This window comes from Triticum dicoccoides, chromosome 5B (genome assembly GCF_002162155.2).
Source record: "Triticum dicoccoides isolate Atlit2015 ecotype Zavitan chromosome 5B, WEW_v2.0, whole genome shotgun sequence".
In the NCBI taxonomy this organism is placed as follows: Eukaryota; Viridiplantae; Streptophyta; class Magnoliopsida; order Poales; family Poaceae; genus Triticum; species Triticum dicoccoides.
The window spans coordinates 11,238,984-11,256,161 of NC_041389.1; the positions used below are offsets into that span (position 1 = coordinate 11,238,984).

The 17,178-nt window shown below is 47.0% G+C and overlaps 1 protein-coding gene across 1 annotated transcript; it reads right to left on the reverse strand.

Annotated features, from left to right (window-relative positions):
* Positions 1 to 9,507: 9,507 nt before the first annotated feature.
* Positions 9,508 to 12,903, reverse strand: LOC119307047 (receptor-like protein kinase 7). Its single transcript, XM_037583132.1, has one exon. The coding sequence runs from the start codon at positions 12,877 to 12,879 to the stop codon at positions 9,826 to 9,828; it is 3,054 nt and encodes a 1,017-aa protein (XP_037439029.1). The 5' UTR covers positions 12,880 to 12,903; the 3' UTR covers positions 9,508 to 9,825.
* Between the last annotated feature and the right edge of the window lie 4,275 nt (positions 12,904 to 17,178).

Below are 17,178 nucleotides of genomic sequence, written 5' to 3' on the forward strand. Positions count from 1 at the left end.
TATAAATAACTCCAGGTTTAAAAAAAAGTTCAAATTTTAAAAAAGGGAATATTTGAAAGAAAAAAAGTTCAAGAAATCGTAACATTACAAAAAAGTTCGCATATTCAGGAAATGTTCATGATTTTGAAACACAATGTCCGGGAAATAAAAACATTCATGATTTCGTAGAATTGTATCATTTTGTAAAAATGTTTGTTAATCAAAAAATGGTCATGATTATTTAGAAAGTGTTCAAAAAATGAAAGTTCAAGGATAAAAGTATATTTGCTGGCTATTTTTAATGAATTCTTAAAAATTTCATGCATTTAAAAACATTTCATAAAAAAGGGTCGTGAATATGAAAAATTGTTCCCTCATTTCACTAAATTTGTATTCATTCAAAATATTTGGCGATTATAAAAAATGTTTATGGCTTCAAAAGTTGTGCACAGTTTTAAACAAAAATGAAAAATGAAAGAAAAGAACCAATATTTGAAACGAAACCGGTCGGACAAGGTTGTAGAACCTCCCAAAACCGGAAAGGAGGTAGTTGGGCTAGCCGAAAGGGTACCTAGTGGGAAAACCGGGGTACTGGCCTGTGTGCAGCTTAGTGCACAATGCTGGTCCGGTCCACATGCCCTTGGGTCCATTTCACATGTCCCTCTCCTAAATTGTTTGTCATTCACAGACACACACAAAAGGAAAAAAAAACTATTAGTCATGAGTTGATAACTGATGGGACTCCTCACTTCTGTCTCTATCAACTAGGGTATGATATATTATCAGTATCAATAATTATGTTAACAAGCACTATATATACTATGCCTGGTTGATGCAGCGATGTTGATGTAATGAACAATATAACTGAACATGATGATATTTTGAAATTGAAAACGAACTTTCATATGTATGATTTCCTACAATGATATGCCTAACCCTACATCGATGCCATATGGTGGATCAGCTGGCTGCTCACATACTAGAAACAATGATGAGTCAGCTAGCTACTAACAGTAACACACTAAGTTATAACAGTGACTTGATTGCATTCGATGGATCCATTGCCAATTGGTCATATAAAAAAGCGTGAGCGATCAAAGCTGATGGATAGATATGTATATCTGTGTGCATGCTTGCTGCATTATCCGCGCGCTGGTTGCATGCACGTCTGGTCAGCATTTATTCGGTGAATGCCTGTTGATATCCTTGGTTTCTTCTGGTGTTGGGTTCTTGTTGCGGGATTCCAGCGACTGATGCCGACACATGCTTTGTTTTTTCAACATGCATGCATGACCCTACCTATCTACAGTAGCTAGCTATAGACTTATCTGGCGGGTATAACAGATTAATTATTATTACCAGGTAGTAGAAACTGCATACTCCCTCCGTTCCTAAATATAAGTCTTTTTAGAGATTCCATTACGGATTACATACGAAACAAAATGAGTGAATCTACACTCTAAAGTATGTCTATATACATCCGTGTGTAGTTCGTAGTGGAATCTCTAAAAAAACTTATATTTTAAAACGGAGGGAGTACATGTCATGTAGGTGTTCATGTACTATTTAATTAGAGGATTGTCCTAACTAAACAAAGGGGTACTTAAGTACAAGATTACTTACTTGGTACTCCTTGTAGCCGCTGGTTAAGTTTGCTTTTCAGTAATTGAGGAACAACTTCAGGCCTCTAGTAGGGCTATGACACAGGAACATCACAAGCCTTTAAATTAAATAGAAAATAATAGTTACATAATGATTTTTTTCAAGAGTGAAATAACAATCAGCATCAGTTTGAATGCCTGGTGCCTCCTTTTTGACACCGGCCAAAGCAGCAGCGCGTAGAGTCAAAAGGGGGTCTCAGCAAAGAGCACAGGAAGTAGGCATGATGCTGATGGCGCTTTTGGTCTGGCTGGGGTTGGCCTCTCTCTAACTGAAAGAGAAGCAGCTAGTGCAAAACCCCACTACATGCACTGCTAGCTAGCTGCTAATTTGTCTTGTTCCATTGCATCTACCTCCAATCTACCTAAGCATGCATGTGTACATTGTTTTCTTCTGGCTCAGAGCTGTCCTCCTCTTCACCTCAATAAACTACTCTCTCCTTGTCTGAATTCATGTTGATTAACCAACTTAATTTATACTACTACTATATAAAATGTGCTAGCGAGCTACCTCTCCTTTTCTGAATGAATTCTTTATCTGTCACCTGATGTGTCTGATCAGTTACAGTAGGCTGACTCAAAGAGTATGTAGCTGTTAACTGGTTCCAGTAGTCATGCATATATACAGTACTCCCTCCGTCCCAAAATTCTTGTCTTAGATTTGTCCAAATACGGATGTATCAAATCACGTTTTAGTATTAGATAGATCCGTATCTAGATAAATATAAGACAAGAATTTAGGGATGGAGGGAGTAGCATAATTCTTGGATTACGTATGTACTATCAGCTATCAATCGATCAGTATGTGTTCATTCAACTAATTAAGGTACCGATCAGACCAAGCATGCAGAAAACTAATTAATCAATGAATTCGCGAGTACATACTCTACGTATACTGTATTTTGTGGATCCGCTAGTGAAGTACATGTTATTAGTATGTTGTTGATTTGTGACTCGGGTTGCCTAGTCGAGCAGGCAGTGCCGTGGTCAAACCACCGAACGGTTGTTTATGCTATGAATGCTTCATCTAAGCGCATCCATGCATTCTGTTAGTGGTCGATCTGGTAAGCACCGCCGATAAGATAAACCTAGCTACTCTCTGTGTACTGTCAAAAAGGAGGAGGAGGAGGAGCAGCCAGTGGAGTGGATTAATTTATGACCCACAGATATCTCTTGTCTCTGTTCTAGAAGCGCAAGCACACGTGTGGTTGCCTGCGGATTTGGCTAGCTACTGGATCGCGTGCTGTAATTAGACAGATGGAAGGGGAATCGAATCGAATCTGTACCGTAAAATTCATTCATATATTCCTGTCCCGAAAGGGAAGGAGAGAAAGGAATCCTGGGGACTGCCGACTGTGACAAGAAGAAAGAAGAAGAAGAAGAAGAAATACATCCATCCACCCGTCCAATCCTACCAAATGCAAGATTAATTTTTAGTTTGAGTGAATTGTACCTACCAGTAGAGCACGTGTGTAAGTTTTGTGCACCTTCCGATGGGGCACGTAAACGTAAGGGCATGCAGACAGCCACAAATTAACCTCAGGATTAATGTGCTGATTCCAACGGAGACGCTCTAGCTAATGGTCTACTAATCAGGCACGAGTTGTTAGTTGCAAAGAGAAAAAAGAGGTGAGCGGGTGCTTCTGCACAACAGCCCACTACATATACACAGCAAGCAAGCCAGCTGCTAATTTGTCTGGTTTCATTGCACCAACCAATCTATGTAAGCACTGTGTTGCTTTCTTCTAGCTATTGATTTCCTCCTCTTCACAGCAATATAGTACTCCTGAATTAACCAACTTAATTAAGTTTATAACTAAGAACGTGCTCCCTTGCATCATGTACCATCTGAATTCTTAAGAGTATGTCTATGACACATCTAGATGTGACATAACTATGTCACATCTAATTATGACATCATCACAACCTCATCCTAAAACAAGCCTATCTCCTCATTCTTATTTATTTGTTTGTTTGTTTGTTTTTTCCTTCTTTTTTTTTTGACTAGCGTGTATGCCGGCGCGCTGCCACCGCCATACATGTATGCCAGCAGCATCACTTTGCTTGTTCCAGGACCTATGCACGATCTTTGCCAGTAGCATTTTTTTACAGCTAGCTTCTTTTGCTTGTTCAGTCACTATTATTCACGTGGCAAAAACCAGTAAGCTCAATCGTGCAGGCGACCTGGCACGGTGACTCGCGAGCATCAGACTTTAATAATAGTACTATTAATGTGCTAGGTAGTGCCCCAGTCAGTCAGTGCAGTTATTTTCCTCTGTTGAGCTCTTGTGAAAAAAACAAAAGAACAACCACTGGCTGGCTTTTTCTTTCTTTACCCTTTTCATCCTTGGATTTCAGCGTCACTTATCTTTGAGTTGGCACATGGATTCCCATTGAAACAAAGAATGAAAACAATGGAACAAACCAATTGTCCCTCACACAAATCACATCAGGAATGACATGCCATGATGCAGATTAATTAGAGAAAAATTTAAATAGTTTGCAAATTAGATAGGAATTCGAAAATTTTAAAAAATGTTCACGAATTAATTTTTTTTGCAAATACAATTTTTACATGAAATTAAAAAGTATCCAAGAATTTAGAAAATGTTTATTGTTATTTATAAAAATTCAAAACAGAAATGAATTTGAAAGAAATTGTGATTTTCAAAAAAAAACACAATTTTCAGAAAATGTTTTAAGATCAGATGTAATCTTCTTTTGCGGTGTGTTTGTTGAGATCCGATGAATTGTGGATTTATTATCAGATTATCTATGAATATTATTTGAGTCTCCTCTGAATTATTATATGCATGATTTGATAGCTTTGTATTTCTCTTCGATTTGTTAATTTGGTTTGGCCAACTTGATTGATCTACCTTGCAATTGGAGAGGTGCTTTCTGATGGGTTCAATCTTGCGGTATCCTCTTCCAGTGACAGAAGGGGCAGCAAGGTACGTATTGTATTATTGCCATTAAGGGTAAATAGATGAGGTTTATATCATATTGCTTGAGTTTATCCCTTTACATCATGTCGTCTTGCTTAAAGCGTTACTCTGTTCTTATGAACTTAATACTCTAGATGCAAGCAGGAGTCGGCCGATATGTGGAGAAATAGTAGTAGATGAAGAATCATTTCGGTCTACCTGTCACAGACGTGATGCATATATTCATGATCATTTACTTAGATATCATCATAACTATGTGCTTTTCTATCAATTGTTCAACGGTAATTTGTTTACCCACCGTATACTTTATTCAAGAGAGAAGCCTCTAGTGAAATCTATGACCTCCGGGTCTATGTTTCATTATATATTTTCAGATCTATAAAATCGAAAACCCAAAAATACCTAGCTGAGTTTTATTTACTTTTATTTCTTTTATATCTATCACTATCATCTCACCCTTGCAAGTGACCATGAAGGGATCGACAACCCCTTTATCGCGTTGGGCGCAAGTGTTTGATTGTTTGTGCAGGTGCATATATTGGAGACTTGCTTGTACCTCCTACTAGATTGATACTTTGGTTCTCAACTGAGGGAAATACTTATCTCTACTTTACTGCATCACTCTTTCCTCTTCAAAGAAAAAACCAACGCAAGCTCAAGAAGTAGCAGATGGCGCGGCTCCCCCTCAAGCCTTTTGTTCCTCATCTCTGCTCTGAGCATGTTGGTGGACGAGGTCCTAAACGTTGTAGCATTTCGCTTCTCTGTTTGTACGCCCTTATTTTTCTTTTCTTTCTGTGGTTGTAAGATGTGGTTCATAGTAGTGATCTAAACGCTCTTATATTTTATTACAGAGGGAGTATTTCTAATTGTTTTGGCTTTGTTCAATTCAAAGGTTTGATCGTCTAAAAAATTAGTACAGACATTTCCTCCACGTCAAGATGCAAAAGGCAGTGGAAAAAGCCACACCCATGGTTTCGGCGAGTGGCCGATGGAGCTGCTTCCAAGTTCCAGCCCACTACAATTTGCTACTCCCTCCGTTCGAAATTACTTGTCGCGAAAACGGATGTATCTAGATGTATTTTAGTTCTAGATACATCCATTTTCAAGACAAGTAATTTGGAACGGAGGAAGTAGTAGCTAGTGGAGTGAAGTAGTTAATGGCCCGCACATATTTGTTTTTTTCTAATACGAGGGAGATACATATCTTCTTGTGTGTATTCTAGAAAGCACTTCCTTGTAGAAGCGAAAACGCACGGGTGGTTGGCCGCGGATTTGGCTTAGCCACTCTGGGTCGTGTGGTTTAGTTAGACGGCACGGACGGAATATAACGGAACCGAATCGAATCTGCACCGTACGTTCAACATATTCGTGTGCTGAAAGGGGGGAGAAGAAATCTTGAGGACTGCCGACTGTGACAAGAAGAAAAAGAAGAGGAAGATACCCATCCACCTGTCCATTTCTAAAGACCAATTTGTGAAGTAAACTGTGCTACCACCAGAGCACGTGCGTAAGTTTTGGCATGCATGCATGCGCTTTCCTACGGGGCACGGGCATGCGCCCTGGACACGAGGAATCCACTCATCAGACTCACAGGAAGATCATTGTGGATGTTGTGCTGCTGCACATGCATGCACGAACCGAAAATGTTCTACTGAATTGTTTATTACTTTCTCTTTTTTAAAACAATTTTTTTATTACTACTAGACTAATCAGGCTAGTTGGTTGGCACCTGGATGGATGGGCGATCGAGTGGTTTTGCACGGCGGGGATACGTAGAAAGGAGCAATCAATCATCCGTTGATCGATTCTGTCTTGTCTACTTGATAAAAAAGAAACGGAAAAGAAAAATCATTCATTCATGGTGCGTTGGTTCGTGTGAGTGCAGATTTGTCAAACGCGGCGGCTGGACCTCTCACGGCCTCACCTCAGGCTGGTCACAATGGGCAAAAACATAAGCTAGTAACTCTCTAGACTATGTTACTACCATCATAGTGGGTAGGAACATCTATGTAGGCCTCTCAGCATCACAAGTATGTCCCTTTTTATAAGGCCTTGCTTTGGAAAGGTGCATGCATGCAACCATTTCATTGGTTGCATTGAAAGTCATTGTTGTTGGTGCTAAGGCTGAAATATTAATAGACTTCATGCATGCTTTTTCATTGGCTGCATGCATGTGAGAGAGTGCATTGGGAGTAGCATGAAAGAATTAATGTGAGCAAATTACTATGTGTCTTGGTCTAAAAAAAGTTGTCTTTAGGCCTAATAAACCCGGACGGAGGAAGTATTTATTAGGTTATAGACTCATTGTTTTTTGGAGTGTGTGATGTTCCGGTAACTTAGCTATCAACATAAGCTAGTAACTAGCGGCGCGTCAGCGTCAGCTTCCGTCTTAAAGTCGGCTCGCTGCCTGTCTGGTTCCTCGACCCTTGCCCTTGCCGCTCGCCGCCCAACCCTTCTCATAAACGGACATAAACAAATAAACAAATAAACATTTTACAAGTCTCAGTGGGCCCACTTTACTGCACTCTCAATGTCAGAACCCCTCGCTTCGCTGCTCCCTCTGCCTGCCGCCGCCTAGCTGAGCTGCACCGTCGACCAACCTTTCGGTCGAAGGTGGACCTGCTAGTCAAAGAGTCAAAACCGCAGCCAAAACATCACAAAGGAGAACCATGACACTACAGCACAATAATAACAATGCTAGCTACTCCATACGTCCATAGCCCATGACACTACAGCACACGTACTACTATATCTACATGCTCCTGCCATTTAACGCCATGCTCTAGTCTACGGTGAGTGACATGCACGCATACGCCTCCTCCTAGATTAAGATGAGTCACAAGTCCATCTCACCGTCTCACTATCTTCTCATCGTTTGGTCGTCTGTATTTCTATGTGGTGACAAATCAACCCCAACTAGCACTGTCGTCAAGCTTTATACTTTTCTTGCATGCTTTGGACTTGGACCCATATAGATCATCCGATCGATTAGGACACACCACCACTTACTACCTAGTGCTGTGGGCTTTTGCGCTCCACAGCCAACCTCTCACCTTTTTCTTTTCCTTTCTAGATATAATGGAAGTAAACATAGTATACATTTTCTGGACTCTCTCAAGGGATAGCTATTTTAAGCTTAGGAATTAAAGGTGTCAAGACTTTGAGATGGCTAAAACTATTCATTGCAATCTGAAAGGAGGACTGTTTTAAGCATCTCTGAATTAAGGCCTTCAAAAGGACTACATTCCCCAACTGCTCGTGGTATCGAAAAGGACATGACACTGGAAACATATGTGGTCCGGCCCCTCTCCACCGTATACCACCGGACAAGACATTGGCTAGCTATGCTATAATGGGCACAAATTAGTAGAAGCAAAGCGAAGAAGAATACTTGATTAATTGCGCTACTATATAATCATCATGCTTTACTCATTTTGGTAGGGCACTACCCATGCAATCACATCATCCATTTTGGTAGGGTCAGCTGCAGCTGGCATGATACTCCGCGACGATGAAGGCAAGATTCTATTTTCAGCATACCGATACATCTTTCACTGCAATGATCCACTGGAAGCGGAAATACACGCCCTCATGCAGGGTATGGCTTTGGCTATACAACATACTTCGCTCCCGGTGGTTGTCGAGTCGGATTGTGCTGAAGCACTTTCAATCCTGTCTCACAATGGCCTTGTTAAGTCAGCTTATGGTCAGTTAGTTCTAGAGATCAAGGAACTTATGGGTAGGAGGGAGTTTTTACCTCAGAAAATTCATCGCAGCCAGAATTGTGTTGCAGATCGGTTGGCCAACTATAGCCGCTCCAAGAGAACCACAGCTGTGTGGTTACACACGGCTCCACTTTGTATTGAGGAGTTGTGGCCTCTTGATTGTAACATTAAAAACATGCAATAAAAACTCCCTTTATCCTGCAAAAAAATATATGCTCACTGGACATAATATACTAATGTGGCGGTGTAATTTTAATGACGAACGAAGGATTTTGTGTCTTAATATAGAAACAACTCTAATTCCGTGTCCGGGCCTTCCCATATTTAGGCTAGATACTAGGGGTGCCGGTCAGCCCGAGCATTTGAGGCATGTTTGAGACGCCTGTCTGGGTCTTTTTCTTTTGTGACCGGAGCGTCTGCCAAGGCGTTTGAGACGGGTTTAGAACGCCGGGCCGTGGATACTCTTAGTAGGTCGGTGGACAAGATAAGATACGAGAGTAGGAGACAAAAGTGCCAGGTCACACGAGGCACCACCAGCCGCAGGAGCAGCAGTGCTAGTGGTGATGATGTTCAAACGTGCAAGAAAGTCTACGCGGTTGCCTGAAAAACGTGGCGGATCGTCCTTCCTGAGCATCGATTCCCGGACAGTTCGCGTCCGTCACCCAACCCCGACGGCGACGTACATGCACGAAACCGGCCAACCCCGAACCGATTTCCGGCGACGGTTCGTTTGTTTGTTTGGAAGCATCCAGGGCATGTGTGTGTCAGCTGGACAACACATCTCTGTCGCTCTCATTGTCTCAACTCTCTCCCAAGAGTCATCTTGCGAAGCCCTTTTACTATGTTTCTCTGCAGAAATCCAGGCAGTTAGAAAGAATGTAGGTGCTGCTTAGATTATTTTTTCACTGCTTTGCTTTGACCTGCCTGACTGCTAACTATGCATTTTGTAAGCAAAATGGAGATGCTCATTTTAGTACTCCCTCCGTCAGGAAATACTTGTCGGAAAAATACATAAAAATGAATGTATTTAGAATTAAAAAACGTCTAGATACCTATATTTCTTGACAAGTATTTCCGGAAGGAGGGAGTATATTTTTCTCGGCAGAAACCCAGGCTGAGAAGTCAGTGAGTCAGTCAGTCAGACATATTTAATTGTTCAAATTGATGACCTAAAACTACGCGAATGACTTATTCACCTAGACGAAGGTAGTAGTATTATTTTTTCACTGCATAGTTTGACCTGCCAATGATTGATCTAGCAAGGAGAAGGAGAGGAATCAACGCACGCATGATGTCACTGGTAATTTCCTACAGTACTAATTAACTTTGGTACACACAAACAAGATTGGTTGGGTAATTCTTCACCAACGAACAATCTTCCTTCTTACTACTAACACAACACATGCTAGATGCTCTACACACGCTTGGACGCGTCGGCTCAGATCACGGCCGGCCGTTGCTCCGATCGGACGGCTATCGTGGATCCAAAATGCTCAGCTGCTGAACATTGAACGGCTAGGGGACGACGACCTTGACCTCCAGTGCCGGCTTGCCGTTGCCGGAGCACTCGCGGCCGACGGCGGCGTCCTCCAGCATCTGCACCACGGACCGCATCGACGGCCGCACCGCCGGCGTGCGGCTCGTGCACAGCACCGCCACGCGCAGCACCCGCACGGCCTCCTCCTTCTCCCACTCCTCCCGCGCCGCCGACGCGTCCACCAGCGCCATCGCCTTCTCCCGCCCGTTGCCGGCCCCGTCCAGCCGCCGCGACGCCCACTCCACCACGTCCTCGCCGTCGGCCACCGCGGCGCGCCCCGTCGCCAGCTCCAGCAGCACCACGCCGAAGCTGTACACGTCGCTCTTCTCGGTGACCTTGCGCGTGTACGCGTACTCGGGCGCCATGTACCCCACCGTGCCCGCCACCGCGCCGCCCGACGACGACCACGGCTCGCCCTGCAGCTTGCCGGAGCCGGCGTTGGCGTGGAGGATCTTGGCGAGGCCGAAGTCGGCGAGGCGGGGCTTGAAGGCCTCGTCGAGGAGGATGTTGCTGGACTTGACGTCGCGGTGGAGGATGGGCCGGTCGCCGCAGCCGTGGTGGAGGTACTCCAGCCCCCTGGCGGCGCCCACGGCGACCTCGTACCGCTCCGGCCAGCCGAGGCCGCCGAGCTTCCTGGCCGTGGGGCCGTGCAGGCGCTCGTAGAGGCTGCCGTTGGGGAGGTGCTCGTACACCAGCAGGCTCGCCGCGCCGTCCTCGCTCGTCACGCTGCACAGCAGCTTCACCACGTTCACGTGCCGGATGGAGCTCAGCGTGCCCACCTCCGCGTCGAACTCGCGGCACTGCCGCGCCGACGCCGACGCCGACCGGGGCAGCATGGCCGCCGTCGGGCCGGCGCTCGCGGCAGCCGCGGCGCGGGTCCGGGTGATGTGCTTCACGGCCACCACGGTGCCGCAGCCGAGCTTGACGCGGTACACATTCCCGGACCCGCCGCTGCCGATGAGGTTCTCGTCCCGGACGCCGCCCACGATCTCCCGCTCGTCGAACGCCATCATCCGGAACGACTTGACGTTCCAAGACCCCTTCTTCGCGAACAGCAGCTTGCCGCCGGCCATGGCCGCGGCCTCCGCGTGCTGCCGGCGCTTCTTGATGAATATCGCCACGCCGAGGACGGCGAGCAGCACCGCCATGCCGGCGAGGAGGCAGGTGACGAGCGTGCGCGCGGTGCTCCCAGAGCGGCCACCGTCTCCCGGCGTGCAGCGGCGGAGGAAGCCGGCGCCGTTGTTGGCGCACAGGCCGGGGTTTCCTTGGAAGCTCTCGCCGTAGGCCGAGATAGCCAGCCCCGCCGGCACGGGCCCGTCGAGCCGGTTATTGGACAGGTTCAGGTAGCTCAGCTTCAGCTCGGCGAGGATCGCCGGCACGGCGCCAGAGAGTTCGTTGCTCGAAATGTTCAACGAATTCAGCCGCGTGAGGCCACGCAGCTCAGTCGGGATCGCGCCGGCGAGCTTGTTCTCGGCGAGGTTCATCGTGCTGAGCGCCGAGCACGACCCGAGGCTCGCCGGGATGGCTCCGCTGATCCCGTTCCCGGCAATGTCCAGGCTGTCGAGACCGACCAGCTTGCCGATGCTCGGCGGTATCTCGCCGGAGAGCTCGTTCGACGACACGTCAATGCTCTGCAGCTTCCCAGCATCGCCTATGGATGACGGTATCGCGCCGGAGAATTTGTTCCCGGCGAGGTGGAGACTGGTGAGCGACGCGGCTTTCCCGATGCCTTCGCTGATGCCGCCGGTGAAGTGGTTCCCCTCGAGGTCGATGATCTCGGCGTTGGGAAGCGCCCAGAGTCCCTCGGGCACATCGCCGGTGAGCAAGTTCTTGCTGACCCTGAACCTCTGCAGCGTGGCGCAGGTCGCGTACGTGGCCGGAATCTCGCCGGAGAATCGATTCTCCAGCATCAGCAGCTTCAGCATGGTGCCGCGCTTGCACATGTCCGGCGGGATCGGCCCCGTGAGCGAGTTGGTGGACACGTCGATGAAGTTGAACTCCGACCAGCTCCCCAGTTTCGGCGGCAGGTCGCCGGTGAGGTTGTTGCTGTAGAGCGAGAGGTTGACGAGCTCCCTGAAGTCGCCGAACTCGGGGGGCACCTCGCCGGAGAGCCCGTTGTAGAAGAGCTGCAGCGAGACGAGCCGCGTGAGGGAGCGGAGCTCAGAGAGGCCACCGGTGAGCTGGTTCTGGGACGCGTCGAAGAACTGCAGCCTGGTGAGCCTCCCGAACCCCCGCGGGAGAGCGCCGGTGAGGGAGCAGTTGTAGAGCTCGAGGCTCTGGAGATTGACGAGCTGGGAGATCGCCGGGGGTATCTCGCCGGTGAGGGGGTTGTCGGCGAGCTCGAGGTCAACGAGCCTGGTGAGCCGGCCGATGGCCGCGGGGATGGGGCCGGCGATGTTGGCCGCGGAGAGGTAGAGCCGGGTGAGGTTGGTGAGTCTGGTGATCTCGGGCGGGAACGACTTGGTGGGCGTGAGGAAGGGATTGTCCCCGGCGGAGAGCGCCTGGAGGCCCGGCATGGCGGTGAGCGCGGACCAGGGGAAGGAGCCGGAGAAGGCGTTGGAGGAGAGGTTGAGCGTGCGGAGCCCGGTGAGCGGCGAGAGGTCGGGGATCTCACCGGAGAACGAGTTGAAGGGGAGGCTGAGCTCCTGGAGCCCCACGCACGCGTCGACGCCGGCGATGGTCCCCGCGAGCGCGTTCGACGGGAGCGAGAGCGTTGCGAGCGATTTCAGCGAGCCGCAGAGGACGTCGAACGGGACGGACTCGGCGGTGACGTTCATCTCGGGTACGGAGAGTGCAGTGACGGCGGAGCCGCGGCACGTGACGCCGGTGAAGTTGCAGGGCGTGGCCGCCGCGGCGTCCCAGGACGCGAAGAAGGCGTCGGCCGCGGGAGGGATGGCGAGGGACGACTTGAAGGCCATGAGGGCGTCCACCTCTGGGGGCGTCGCGGCGGAGGCGGCATGGAGGACGGCGGAGAGGAGGAGGGCGGCGACGGCGAGGTGGAGGTGGAGGTGGAAGGGGCGGGCGGGCGGCATGGCTGGGGAGGAGGAAAGGAAGCTTCTTTGTGTCAGAGTGCTTGGACTCACGGCTGACCGCGCTCGGTTTTAAGGTTGCGGTTAGCTAGTGGGCCCACCATTGTGACCGTACTGTGATAGTGTGCTAACAATAGTGCTTAGCTTAGGACTCTTTGATTCATGAAAGATACACTAGATTTTTTGTGGGAATAAACTACTTTCTGTGAATTTTTTAAAAAAGTTAACAAATTTTTGGTGGTTTCTAACCTCCAAATTGTTGGTCAGAATTATATTAACTTTAAACCAATTCAAATTTGATTCCAATTCATTAAAATTCACTATTGACATCGAATATTTCAATGAGGTTCATCATTTTTCTTCTATTGAAAGTTTTAACCTTGGCCTACAAACCTGAAAGACCTGCTGGAGTGCCACTTAGGGCCTGTTTGGAATGAGGCCTATCAGGTAGGTCTTCACTCAGGCAGAGATCTCAGCCTTAGGCCTCCAAAATCGGACGCCTGAGGTTCGTGCCTGACCCAGGCTCATTTTTGTGGAAGGGATCCAAACGGGCCCTTAATGGCGTGTTTTTCTGGAAAGGATGGTTACAAGGGAGCAGTTATGGATTTGTGATTATGAAGATTTTTTTTAGTTATTCATTCATTAATTGTTTGCTGTAATGTAATGTCTATATATCTTAAGCGTGTGATATACGCTAAATATATTTTTTGAAATACGAGTTTTAGTGACTTGCCTTTTTGAAATACGATTTTTAATGATTTTGCCTCTGAGTGTCGAATCAAATTTGGATTGTGATTGTGGGGCGATCGATTGGGTCCTCAGGAAGTTTGCTTAGTGTGGTGGTCGTGATCGACTTGTCGTTCTCCTGATTGCCAATTCAGTTATCATGTGTGCTCTTAGGGAGTAGGCTCCACCTTGCTAACTGTGATTCAGGATGAGAGTGCAGGGGGCCCTCTTCGGAGGTGGAGGCGGCTAGCACTATGACTTCACATTCTCAACAGGGAGCGTTCGAAGGTGAGATCCACTCCAGTGGCGCGGCTCCCCTCAGGACTTCTGTTCGTCTCTATTATGAGCTCATTGGTGGACAAGGTCCGCAACGTTGTTGTTTTCCACCTCTCAGTTTGTGACCTATTAGCTTTCATTCATCTTCATGTATCGACCGTTCTGGTTTGCATCCCCGTTTTCTTCTGTTTTTGGTGCTGGTGCGTTGTGGCTCGCTATAATCCTGGTCTGTTGATGGCTTTGTTCAAAGTTGGACTCGTCTCGAGCCTCTGCTATAAAAGAAGGGACGGATTTGTGATTAGAAGTATTCAATTGTTTGTTGATGGATAGTATGTTGGACTATGGAGTTGCGAATTTCCGAGAGGATGATCTACTAATGGTCGTCATAATGCATTTGTACCTTGAGTTTATGGTATACGTTAAAACATGAGTTTTGTAGTTTTGTTGACGATTGAGAAACGGCTATTTCTAAGTTGACGCTAAGAATCAGAGATGTTTGTGTAAGTACAAAGGGATGAAAGATCTTCTTTGGATGGTATGTGCGATGAATGAGATTTTCTTTAATCTCTTCAAACATATAATAAGATCTTTGGACGGGTATGGGCGATGAATGAGAAAAAAATTGGCAATCTCCTCAAACATATAGTTAAATGTCATATTTTGTTTCTTTGTGTTAGTGTTGTATCCCAAATTAAAAAGCTCTCATTCAACGTGTGTTGTGTGTGAGAGAAAACATGACTTAACTTAGGTGCGGCAATAAGAGTTGTATCTAGATTAAGAGTGTTTAAGGCACAAAATCCCTCGATTGCTCATTAAAAATGCACATTGCCACATTAGTAAACATATTGTGGTAGTCGGCACATTTTGTATACAGATGATGTGATTGCATTGGTGGTGCCGTACCAAAATGAGTAAAGCATGATGATTATATAGTAGTGTACTTATTCTTCTTTGCTTTGCTTCTACTAATTTGTGCCCATTATTATAGCATTGCTAGCCAATGTCTTGTCCGTTGGATACGATCGAGACGGGCCAGACCACATATCTTTCCAGTGTCATGTCCTTTTCGGTATCACGAGCAGTTGGGGGAATGTAGTCCTTTTGAAGCCCTTAATTCAGAGATGCTTAAAACAACCCTCCTTTCAGATTGCAATGAATAGTTTTAGCCATCTCGAAGTCTTGACACCTTTAATTCATAAGCTTAAACTAGCTCTCCCTTGAGCGAGTCCAGAAAATGTATATGTTTCCTTCCATTATCTAGAAAGAAAGGAAAAAAGGTGAGAGGTTGGTTGTGGAGCGCAAAAGCCCGCAGCACTAGGTAGTTAGTGGTGGTGCGTGTCCTAATCCGATGATCGATATGCGTCCAAAGCATGCAGGAAAAGTATAAAGCTTGACGGCAGTGCGAGTTGGGGTTGATTTGTCACCACATAGAAATACAGACGACCAAACGATGAGAAGATAGTGAGAGATGGCGAGATGGACGTGTGAGTAATCTAGTCTAGGAGGAGGTGTATGCGTGCATGGCACTCACCGTACACTAGAGCATGGTGTTGAATGGCAGGAGCATGTAGAATATAGTAGTACGTGTGCTCTAGTGTCATGGGCTATGGAGTTATATGGACTAGTGTTCATTATTGGTCCTTGCATGATTGGAAATCATCGTTCCGTTGAGCCCTTGGAATGCCGTGCCGTGCATCGCATTCCGTCTAGAAAGACAAAAGAAGGTGCGCTGAAAAGACAAAAGTAGAGAGATAGATAGATACATAGAGAGGTGATGGGTCGGCTGTTGGTCACTCGTTCATCTCATATATATATCATCTCATCTCATCTCATCTCATCATGTGTGTGTGTGTTGGGTTGGCCGGCGAGCGGCAAGGCAAGGGTCGAGGAACCACTTTAAGATGGAGGCTGACGCTGACGCTGACGCGCCGCTAGTGGTGGTGGCCACTAGCCACTGATATCTCCATCTCCATCTCCATCTCCATCCCCATCACGCTGTATGTAGTCCAGCCGCCGCGTTTGACAAATCTGCACACTCACACGAACCAACGCAACGCAACGCAACGCAGGCACCATGAATGAATGAATGAATGATTTTTCTTTTCCGTTTCTTTTTTGTCAACAAGACAAGACAGGATCGATCAACGGATGATTGCAAAACCACTGAGTAGAACACTCGCTAGATGGCTCTCCTTTTCTTCTTTCTCTTTGCGCTTGACCGCTCGCCCGTCGAGGTAGCAATAAACAATTCATTAGATGATTTTCGGTTCGTGCATGCACCTGCACAATGATTTTCCTGTCACTCTGATGAGTGGATTCCGGGTGCATGCCCGTGCCCCGTAGGAAAGTGCATGCCCAGACTTAGGCACGTGTTCTACTAGTAGTACAACCTGCTCCACATATTAGTCTTTAGAAATGGACGGGTGGATGGGTATCTTCTTCTTCTTCTTCTTCTTCTTCTTCTTCTTGTCACAGTCGGCAGTCCTCAGGATTCCTTTCTCTTCTCCCCTTTCAGCACACGAATATATTGTATGGAACTTGGAAGCAGCTCCATCGGTCACTCGCCGAAACCATGGACATGGCTTTTCCCACTGCCTTTTGTACCTCGACGTGGAGGTCATGTCTGTACTAATTTTTTAGACGATCAAAACTTTGATTTTTTTTTGAGCATATCAACACTTTGAATTTAATAAAGCGAAACCGATCAGAAATACCCCCTCTACAAAGAAATATAGTCCGTGAACAATGTAATAATGACTGGACTCGAGAGGAAATGAAGGGTTTGATTTGAAGACTACACAGATGGATCACATAGCGGGCGATCAGTGATTACCTTTGGTAACCTTTTATCATCGGTACAAGCTATCGCTTACCAGCCACATTTCGACCGGTATGTGATAATCATCTTGCCGAGTATAAAAGTCAATATCATCGACAACACAATAGAGGCCTGTCAATGTTAAGGCTCATCACCGACAGGTGGTCAATGGTCGGCTAGTGATGAGGGATCTCTGCTATTCTTATCTCTAGTGATGAGAAGGTCGCAGGGTACCAATTGCATAGCAACCCACGCTCCCCGCCGCCCATGTGGTCAAGGTGAAATAACCCTAGCTCTAGCAAACACCACCCACTCCACCTGATGCCGGCGCCTTGAAGCCCTAGGCCCTCATCAGAGCAGCATAGTGGCCAAGAACCTCGGCGGAGGCAGTGTAGGCATCCCGCCAGCTGCCTTCAGAGACATCGAGGGGGTGCGGAGGGTGAGGGGTGGTGGCGAGAGGAAAACGTCGTCGCCCCCGAGTC